General features: G+C 34.6%; 1 protein-coding gene across 2 annotated transcripts in view; it reads left to right on the top strand.

The window, feature by feature from the left end:
- Positions 1 to 1436: 1436 nt before the first annotated feature.
- Positions 1437 to 11651, top strand: part of LOC149770047 (copine-3-like) — a 124496-nt gene continuing 114281 nt past the window's right edge. For both annotated transcript variants that reach the window (XM_089949469.1, XM_089949467.1), the window contains exons 1-4: positions 1437 to 1555; positions 7772 to 7950; positions 9352 to 9531; positions 11294 to 11368. In XM_089949469.1, the coding sequence (XP_089805595.1) occupies positions 7798 to 7950; positions 9352 to 9531; positions 11294 to 11368 (408 nt within the window). In that variant the 5' untranslated portion in view covers positions 1437 to 1555; positions 7772 to 7797. The remainder of the gene's footprint in view (positions 1556 to 7771; positions 7951 to 9351; positions 9532 to 11293; positions 11369 to 11651) is intronic.

Genomic DNA, 11651 nt, shown 5'->3' with positions numbered 1-11651 from the left:
GCCAGTCTTTGTCCTGTGTTTGCCGGTCTTCGCGGTGTACTCTAAAAATCTTCAACTATCAACACATACATTATATATATATATATATATATATATATATATATATATATATATATATATATATATATATATATATATATATATATATATATATATATATATATATATATATATATATATATATATATATATATATATATATATGTTAGATAAAACACTTCCAATAACAGTCAATTTTTGGTTAAATAATTTCTTTTTAAAATGTCGTAATGGAATTTACTCATCATTTTTAAATGAGATAAAATATGTTACAAATAATTATAAGAACATTCCATTTTTGTTGACAAAAAAAATTCAGAAATTTTTACCATAGTTCATTACAACTCTTGAGTGCAAATAACAATTTAAAATAAGAACAATATATTGACAATATAAACATTTATGCATTTTTTAATTGAATCAACATTCAGTATTTACCAGAATTGTCAGTTTAAAACGTCTCTGAGTCGAGTTTGCCCTGTCTTGCGTGTATTTGTCCGTCTTTGCAATGTCTTTGCCGTGTACTCTAACTATAAAACTATCAACACATACTGTACATTATATATTTATTTCTAATAGTTCTTTAGATTTTACACACATACCAATAACAGTTCTTTTTCAGCTTGGTTTTAGAGGATATTACACTTTCCTTTGTGAGGCAGTGGTAACGTATTTATTACTTCAATTATTGTTTTGTACAAGTGTCTATAAAGGGAAATTACTCTTGAGTTGACTATGTGCTGTTGGTGGCGCTATAGAGTTTCGCATTTTGCATAGGTTAGGATTTTAAAGAAAAAGAATGTCCCAGGCTTTCCTCACTGGTTATACTGGCTATTTAAAAAAGACCTTGTATATCTTAGGTATAATGCAAAGAACCTTTAATTCCCTTTATTTTGGTGTATGATTGATGGGTGTACTATGGGTTATAGAGTATACAGCTTGGCCTTACTTCAAATGTGCATCTTTCAAAAATGTGCTAGCTCTACTTGGTCATTTTCACTTCCTGAACTTCAGAGGTCAGTGGTATAAAAAAGAGCCGATAACTTTTTTTTACATTTTATATATTTGGTAATTCATTCATTGCACTTTCAGAAGCTGGTATTGTCTAGTCTGGCAAAATTCATTTTCTCTATTTTAATAGCTGCTATGTATAGTGTACTTTAGACTAATTTAGACTGATTTTTTAACACAAGGGAGCAGTCATTTTAGTCAGCAGTGTGCTTAAATCATGTAAAATTTCCAAAAGTACAATATCCAAAAGAAATATCATCCACATTACATTAATGTAGTATAGAGGTATGCAAACATTCTCTCCACTGTGCATGTTTTAAATGCGAACTACTTCACCTTGCGTACGTCACTCTCTCAAAAGTACATATCTGGTGAGCGCCACCGTTGTGGACTTCCGGGTCTTGTTACTCTGCGCTGCAAAACGCTGTTGTTTGAGCCGAGACAATTTCTTCTTGTCCGCCTAAAACTTCAAGCAGACGCGAAGTATTATTATCTTTACATCAAGGTAAGTTTTCAGATCGTGTCAGTAAATACAAAACATTAAAATTTAATAGGTCTCTACAGAAGGAAGAGTTGATGGACGATAGCTTTATAGTATGGTCAGCTTCCATCATTCCATGAGGCCAGTGGAGTGTCGTCCAATCAGGATCTGTCTTTTTGCATATCAACATCTCGAGATGAAAGCAATACGGAAAGCATTACCCTTCTGGCAGGAGGAGGTCACAGGGTTAGGGCATCCTCATTCTACCCGACAACTCCACTATGATGAATTATATCTGGTGCCAATTACGAATGATATCCGCATCTGTAGCACAGGGGCTCGTATCGTTACTTACAGTTGACCTGTCATACATATAGTACACGTTTGACAGGTAAATTTTAAGCAACGATACGAGCCTCTGTGATTTGAAACTGTGAATTATCAGATTGGCGTTATTAAATATATGGAAAACTGCTTTCGTTTCGCGCTCGATTTCACATCGTTCGAATTCAAATGGAGCGTAACACATGTAATAAATGCTAAACAGGGTGGTCTGTTGACATCAAATTTTTCGATGCCGCCATGAACGGAAGAGTCGATATGTTTATTTAGGAGTGAGCAGCTTTCCTGTTTGGCCATAGTCTAGTTGCCTCCAATTGATTTCTTTGCAGTATCAAACATGGACTCTTCCAGCACTGGTGACAAACAGTAGGTTATATATAGACAGACCATTTTTTTCAGCATGTATTGAATGAATGGTGTTGCACTGTTTGTAAGTATAAATTAAGTTAATTCATTCATGAATAAAATTACTTTGGTACTTTTAGTAACATTTTGAGATGCTTGCCTGAAAATTCAGTGAGAAAGATGCAGATATTCTTGATGCTGTGCAAAACTAGGAATCAGTTCACTATGCTTATCATTGCCCAGTGTTATAATAAGCCATTCCTTTCTTAAAATATATTAGTATATTTTCGATAATATGTAATAAAACAATGACTTCTACCCATACTGTGTGTGTGTGTGTGTGTATATATATATATATATATATATATATATATATATATATATATATATATATATATGTGTGTGTGTGTGTGTGTGTGTGTGTGTGTGTTTGTCTGTTTTTTAAAGTTGGCTAGTTGGTGTGGACTCTAAATTTGTTGGTCTATTCTTTAGGTCTCACCATCACAAATGAGTCTTTGGCAAGACACTTCCTATTAGCTACGTAAACCAGGATGTAAAGAAATATATTTGTTGGTATGAGTAGAACACATTGTTGTATTCCACTGTGTATCAGTGATAAATACAGTTCTCAAGATGAAGAATCAAGATAAATGTCTAGAGCACATATTCACGTTGAACAAGGTATCTGGAGAATTAAAGATTTGAAGATTGTGGCAGGACTAATGCTGATAACGTTTTTAAAAGCAAAGAATGCATGCAAAAATACTTGCTGCAAATGATTGGTGGAATTGTTAACATGAACCAGCCTTTGTTGTAGAAGTTAAATTATGCATATGTGTAATTATGTACAGTATTGATTTTATTTTGTACCATGATCACTAATACAGTTTTGACTGTATAATGATTGAAACACGTAAAGAATGAAGAATCATGTAAATAAAGTTCTTATTCATGTATATACCTTTCGAAAATACAATGTCACAGCATATCTACAAAATATGATTATTTCTTTAACTTTTTTTTATCTGTACCATTTGTATGAATTCTCACACTTTTAACCCACTTATCGACAGTTTCGTCCATGTTGTTGGCGAAATCATCTTCTCTTCTGGCCTGCACAAATTCATGGAGTTTTTTTTCTTCTTTCCCCTCCAAATCTTCTGGGAGATGCTGGATCATTGATGTCCATGCATGAAGCACTAGATTGTGCTGCTTTAAAGACTGTTCCATTGTTTCAGTTTTTTCTACAATTCCCATGAATGCTGGTAAAAAGGAACCAAACTTGGCTTTCCTATGTCAGCCAACTTTAATATATTTAAAAAAATCACACACTTAAAAGAATCCAAAGTTGGTTTTTGAGGCCAACTTGCTTTGTAATAAAATAACCTTTGTATTTGATATCCTGTCCATAAGTTCAAACAGTGAGTTTATTGCTTGCTTCCAGTTCACCACCTGGCTTTTATTTGCTTGCCATCTTGAATCATAATTGATGCAAATGGGAATGAGGCTTGCAGGGTAAATTGTATACTCAGAGTAAATGTGTTTTTAAATAATGATTTTTATTTGTGAGATATAGTTGAACTGAATATAATGCAGTCTTGTTTTTTTTTGTGCACCTTACACTTTGTCATGCATGAATGGCAGGTGCCTTCAGCAGTTGGTTCATATTTTCTCTCTCTCTCTCTCTCTCTCTCTCTCTCTCTCTCTCTCAGTTGCAATTTAGTTGGATCCAGTTTTTCAGTCTGATATATTCAAGCCTTTGAGAACAACCAAACATGATTTGTTTCTCTATATTGATGTCAGTGATAAATGGGTCGTGTTATCTGATATAAGCGATACACAATGCAGTATATATATATATATATATATATATATATATATATATATATATATATAGAGTTTGTGGATATATTTTTTCTTTAATGCTAATGATGAAAAATAAGTGGAATAAATTATAACAATACAATGTTTGTTTCTTTCATTTTATTATCAAGTAAGTGTTTTGTTTGTCTAGGACATGTGATCTAGCTGACAAGAACTTTCACCATAGTTCTGAGACAGGAATTTTTAAAATTATTTTATCATGTCCCAATATACATGTATTTGGTATGTTCTTGTTTGGTATCTAACATCGCAAATCCACATACAAGTTCGCCATGATCCAGGCCAACTAAACATATTAACAGACTTGCTGTTCTGCAGTCAAATCATACAAATGGAATAGTTGCTTTATCCCATGGTTTTCACCCATATATGTGCCCTATGGGATTAATGCAAAACCTCCAACCCTTGTTTGACCAGTCCCAGATTTGAAGGCTTGTCTGTTTTCATAGATTAGAATGATTTGGATGTATATGCTTACCATCCAAAACCTCTGATTCTGATGTTGACAGTGATACAGAAGGAAGTAGAATCAGAGTGTTTCCTTACTTTGATTACTGCAGTGAAGTGTGGAAATTCATGGATCAACGACCTCATCAAATCCCTCACAAGCCCGTAAGAACAATAGTTCTCTGCACAAGGTGTGGAGAGAATCGCATGGTTAAGATGGTTCTCCACTTGAAATTTTGAGAAGGAAAATGGAGAATTTTCATCCAGTGGTATCAATGGTGCTGCTGTACACATCAATACTTCAGATAGCTAACTTACTCCTTCGGCTCTTTGATGATAAACAGCTCCAATCATGATAAAAGGCTACCATTACTTGATCTCTGACATTTTGGAGACAAGTCAAAACTATCATGGGTGCTCATCCGGCTGAATAAGGGGCCATTTGTACCTCTTATGAGCTTCATTGGTTCACCCCTTATGTAAGACATGCTTCTTACTTGCACTAGCGACGGCAGGCAGAATCAGTGAGATACATGCTTTATTAGACATCTTCCCCCAAAAATGTGTATTACTGGCCAGTTGACTGTCCCTGTTTTGTGTTGCTGACCCTAGTACTCTCCCCTCCCCATGTAAAAATAAAATTCAGAAATTTATTTACATTGATTTACCCATCTAATTGAGCTTTGTTTAGCCAAGTACTTAAAGTGCTTAGTACTTTATATATATGCTAATCATTATGTGTGTTTTTTTTAAAAACCTACCTACCTGCCCTAATTTTAAAAACAGTGCAATAGAAAACACACATTTTTGTAGGCCTCAGTTGACCAGAATTTTTTGCAGTTCTGACTGGATGGGTCATTGTAATTCACAATGATTCTGCTTTTATTGCCAAGAGCAGGCTTCCGCTTATGAGAAAATAGACATTTGTGGTGCAACCCATCTGCCCTGGATACTTCATCTCATGGTCATTTACCACACCCAATGATAGCTATGAAAAGATACAAGCTGGTGCATTGAGGGAGATCCCTCACTTTCAGATCTCTTTAAGAATGAGCTAGGATGTCATTTTAGTGCTGGAATTCCAATCCTAGATTAAATGGGTTATCCAGTCTGCATATTAGAAATTAATCCCTGATTAAATGAACTTGCTACACATCTTGACTCGTGAAGCTAGTGCATTCGCAACAAGCATTGTATTTGAGTGCAGCTGATCCCTAGCTGACATTACACAAGCTGTGGGATTGAGGCCAGAGTTTACGTTCTCCTGATTTTACCTCCAAGACCCATTATCCTAGAAAGCACAGCTAGGCCTGGTGGGGCCAAGTGCGGCTGCACAGCAGGTTACCTTCCTGGTTGGTTTGGCAGCTTTCTAGGGACTCTGCTTACTGACTTTAGGTATCACGGTACCAATTGTTTTTCCATATACCTCAATGCTGATGTTTTGTGAAATAAATATACTTTCTGTCCTACTTGGGCATGCATGTCACACACTGTCATATAGAACAATGCTAGATTGTCAATTTGACAATGACATAACCAGGTACTCCATTGCATTTAAGAGAGATAACTCTACTGGAACTAGACAGGGGTAAGAGTTATCTAGTCACAACAAGCACATTTTCAGCCATGTGTACCATATTTTAAAAAAATCATAAAAAATACAAAATATGATCTAGATAGAAATTAACACAAACTCACATGTTGCCAAGAGGCTCAACATTTTTTTAAGCCAAACAGAAAGTACAACTCTTACATAATGCACCAATCACAGCTAGTGTTGTTCTTTAATTCTGAATACAATGTTCCATACACCTTAAGCTCCGCCCACCTGGACTTGCGCAATTGGTACCATTATACCTTAAGCTGGATTTGCAAGAGGGAAAGGTTTCCCATACTGAAGCTGCACCCCAACGTAAGGAATCATTCCTTCAGCTGAGGTAATCTTTCTAAAAGCTGCCTTGTATACCTCAGGGTTCTGGGGATAGCCTCTACCAGATAAAGGATGTTGTTGTTGTTGTGGGGTTTAACGCCATATTTCAGCACACGATAGGCTATGCATGGCAGCCAGTATTAATGGTGGAGGAAGAACCCGGGAAAACTACGGGAAGAACCACTGACCCACAAGAAGCTACTGGTGAGCTTTCTCACATACCCACGTTAGCCGAATCCTAGACTCGAACCCACACAGACAGAGGTGAGATGACAGTGAACCGTAACGGAGAGCGCTCTAGACCACTCAGCCACTTGGGGCCCCAAATAAAGGATGTAACTCCCTCCATCTTTTACCTGTTCTCCTAAAGTATTATGATCGGTTAATATGTTTGAAGAAGAAACCAATTTATTTTAGTAAAATATGTTTCTTCAGTCATAATACACATACATCCACCAAAGCTCCCCCAGTTACATCCATTGGAGACTGCACTCTGCCCCAGCATTTTATATTCTGGAAGGGGTGGATTTTTGAGGTAGTAGTAGTAGCAGTTCCTCTAAGGTATTATGATCAGTAAGTATTATTAAAGAAACATACTTTACTAGCAAAAATTGGTTTCTCTTACACAAGAATTGCATGTTATGGCAGCCATTTATACCATCTTGGTAAGGCTAGATAATAATAACAATAATAATAATGAGGACTTTGTATAGCACCTAATCTTTAGAAGCTCTAAATGCTTTACAACATTAGACAACACCTATAACATAAAAGAACATATACATGTATACTGACATTATTACAAAAAACAAACACCATGAAATTAAAAAACATAAAAAACATGCAGAAAATATTTAAGGTAGGGAACATTATTAGGTCTTTAAGTTTGTTTTTGCAGTCGAAAATGAATATTCTTCAACAGAAGGGATCCGTACAGTATTCCTTCACTGTGTGACAAACTCATGATCTGTTTAAAGAATTTGTCATAAAGCATTGTTCAGTTAAGTTCTTGATAGTGTGTGTGTGTGTGTGTGTGTGAATGGCCATCTAATTGATATAGGGCCACTTTATATGTATTTCATCATACATGTAGTAGCTTTGTGGATTGATATACAGTGGGTTATTGGCTTGCATCCTCCCCAGCTGGCACTGTGTTTCTTTGGCAAGGCTTATTACTTCCATTGCATGATACTAAATATACTAAATATTCTATCATGCGGTCATGTTTCTTTAAACAATTGTCTGTCATTGTCAAGCAATTTTGAAAGATTTTACCAATTTCTTTCTTTCAGCTGGTTACTGACAGCATATTTTGAAGATGGATCCCACTATGCCAGGGTTAGCTCAGCGTACCCCAATGTCAAAGGTGGAGATTTGGATTGAGTGTCAGCATCTGGTCAACAAGGACACACTGTCCAAGTCAGATCCTTGTGCAGTCATGTACATCTATAGGGCTGGCCACTGGGATGAGGTACAACTGTATTTTCCAATTATTGCTTCAGTATTTGATATAACTCTCCTGTAGATTGGATTAATATAATTGAATAAGTTTATTCACTTTGAATCACTGATTGTCGGCATAGGATAACTATTAAAATCAGAAATATTAGATAATTTTGTAAAATATTTGTGGGTTTGGGTAATGAATCTCCAAAAAATTAAATCCATCTCGGGTGTTATGTAAACTGTGTGTTCCAACAAAATTTTATCCCGATGAAATATTTCATTTACTTATAAACCATAAAATCCTACCAATATTCTTGCATTCACATCATCAAAAACATTTTCTTTAATGGAACATATGTTGTGAGGACTTTTCATGTTTTACCTTAAATTTTGTATCTTTTACAGAATTTTAACATATTGACTTTTTAGATTTTATTATGTTGTAGTTCATGGTTACATTTATTGGGAAGGGTTTATCTTCCAAAAGTTGTTGTGCATTTCTGTCATTATTACACAGAGTACTACTTTTGAATTGGCATCATGTGACCATTATTGTGCTGCTTCATCTACTATGAATAGATGCATACCTATATACATACATACACAGGATGATGATGTTGACAACGAAAACATTAACTGCATTTGTGTTGGACTGTTTAACCTAGCTGTGAAGAGGACTATAATTAATACTGTATTGGGCAGCAAGCTGGAATACTGTGTTATTTAGTTGGGGGACAGATATAGACCACCTTAGACAGAATACTAAAAGACTGAATTATACAGATTATATTGTATTAGTAATAACTCTTATATTTGACAGGTGCTTGATATTATTACTTAGGTGCTTGACAATCATACTTTTCTTGTAGGGCAACTTGCATATAAATGATTGGGCAAAATAGGATACAAATATAAAGTTAACATATATTGGAAAAGAAAGTAATATTGCAATTTTCTACTGATTTTCACTTGCCACAAAGATATGAACTGTTGCTCTGAGTTAATTTCCATGATAACCTACTTTAGTGACATCAGCTGTAGGATCATACTCAGGGACAGTGTTCCACCTTGAGGACTGGAATGTGGGTCTTCTGCCATTTTTGTCCTATGCATCCTGCATAATTTGTCCCATGTGCCCCCTTTTTGTCAGGAAAAATTTCCTATTGTTTTTCTTTAGCGTACATCTTTTCCTTTAAAATGTTGTGTCCTTCAGATTTAGAGAATGGGAAACATTTTATGTCCACTGCCATCCTTGGTGAAACACCTTTTGTATATGACAAATTTTATTTGTTACTCAGTTTTGTAGATATTTAAAATTCTATGAAAATGATTCTCCGATGCATCTTTACATTGCTGTATTCAGTGTTGCATGAAAATGTTTTTACATAATTTGTGAACAATTTTAATAATTTTCTCTACTTTTCAGATTGGTAGAACAGAGAATGTCAAGAACTGTTTGGATCCTAAATTTGCCAAGAGTTTTGTGGTTGATTACTTTTTTGAGGAAGTTCAGAAGGTCAAAGTTGCAGTGTATGATTTGGATAATACATCACCAACTCTGTCCGATGATGATTTTCTGGGACAGATAGAGTGTACTCTTGGACAGGTGCAAGAACCTAGCGAAAAGTCAACCACATGATTTTAGTGTTATTTAAAGGTCATTTTAGCTGGGGACTTTGCCATGACCCACTATTACTGTGCCATTAAATAGCATCAAGGTCATTTCAAATTGTTGTTATCCTTTTACAATCCAATTTTCATGTAATTAATTCAGTTCAAAAGTGTGTGTCCTTGGGCAAGGCGCTTTACTCTGGTTACCTCAGCCCTGAGTAGCTACTTTTGTTGCTATGTTGAAAGCACCTAACCAAACCAATTCAAAGTGTATAAATAACACTATTTGACAGACATTAAGTTAACAATCTGCCTTTTTCACTAAAATGCAAACAAGTGAAATTGAGTGCCTTAAAAGGGAGAATTTTTAAAAATAAAATCTTCAGATTTCAATGCAATTTAAAAAAAAACCCCACATCTGATCCTTAAGAATTGCATATATTTTATTTAAATTTACTTGTTTCTGTTTTATTTTACATTTGATCTTAGCTGTTATAAATAAATATCCTGATATTAATTAATTGTATGTATAATTTTAGATACTGACCACTGAATTGTGGAACTAGTTTATCCTTCAGTTGATTCCATTTCCAATCTATATGTTTAAAACCTTTCATCTGAGAATTGCAGATGCTAATCAAGGCAGAAAGACACCTTGCTCTTTTCATGGTCTGTAGAAAACACGTGTTTTTTTTTCTATGGTTCCTGTTTCGGTCATTTCCAGCATTAATATCAGAATTTAGGACTTGTAAGGCAGATCAGATGTTGTATTTTATAAATGTTTTTGAACTTTCTCAGGAATTGAACAATAGTTTCTTACTGGAATAAACATTGCTTTTACCAATTCTTTGCTAGAAGTACTCATTAAACCACTAAAGACCCATCTAGACACAGAATAGTAAATGATATGGACTTTTAAGTTGTTTTTATATGAAAAGACATCTGTATTTATTCCACTTTTACCATAATATGGAAGTATTATTTTTTCATAAAATATTTGCAAAGGTTTTCAAAACACTATTTGAAATCCAATACTGTTTGACTGAGTTTTGTGAAGGACCCACATCCAGAGTGTGATTTGGTATTCTATCAAGAGGTGACTGTCCTGGAAAAGAATTAATGGTAGCGAGGAAGAAACAGTCTTGTTCGCCCACGAAAATAGTAACATGGTAGCTCATAGAGCTCTGCTTCTCTGATCTTGCTTTATGTTCTCATCACGTCACAAATATCACATCTAACGGACCATCCGGTGACTAAGGTGTTACATTTTTCTGATAAGAGCTCCACCAAAATACAGTCAAAGTTGTAGGAAACATCTGATGATTAGTATTAATGTATTCTGCCAATGTATCAGTGTATTCATTCAGTCATCAGTCCCTGTGTTTTTAGTGTACATCTTATGAATAGCTTAGTTGTGAAAGTCTCCATTTCTTTATATTATAAAACATGTTTTTCTTCAGAGCTTTGTTAATGATCCTACTATTTTAATATTTTATGTTTTTCTATATTATTAATGAAAAATCTAGTGCAGTGTCAGTCCATTAAATGTTAGATTGAACTTGGAAGCTCCATCCATGTCATAGTAGGGATTTCTTATTGCTGTGTAGGATGAATCTAGTTCATTATCAACGCTATATTTTTTCTCACTGATTTTCATAGCCTGAATAGACACAGAGACTGTCTAAATGCAGTCAGATTATAGACAATGTATCTCTTGAAGAACAAGAGAAATGTAAAGTATTTAAATAACTTTTCAGCTTGTTGCTGGTAATCCATACAAGAAACCACTGACCAGGACAGATGGCAAGCAATTTGAAAAGTCCATCATAATTGTAAGTTTTTAATGTGAAGCTTGTGGTTACTTCATTACTTTGAAGTTTTTTTTCTTCAGATAACACTGTTTAGTGAATACTCATTTAGTATTGGATTTTCATGCCGATGTCAAGAAATATACAAACATCATTATTGAGCCTGCAATACTGTCACTGATGTTTCTTGTTCAAATTAATGAAATACAAAATTTGTACTTGAAGCTGGAAAATGATGACAATTAACTTCCATATTCCGCTCTCCTGTAATGTCATTTTTCTGCATCCAAGTAGGAAAATATTAGTA

The sequence above is a fragment of the Sinohyriopsis cumingii genome, unplaced genomic scaffold (assembly GCF_028554795.1).
Source record: "Sinohyriopsis cumingii isolate HCF-2022 unplaced genomic scaffold, ASM2855479v2 utg002809l, whole genome shotgun sequence".
Taxonomy (NCBI): Eukaryota; Metazoa; Mollusca; class Bivalvia; order Unionida; family Unionidae; genus Sinohyriopsis; species Sinohyriopsis cumingii.
This window is presented reverse-complemented; position numbering and strand designations above follow the sequence as displayed.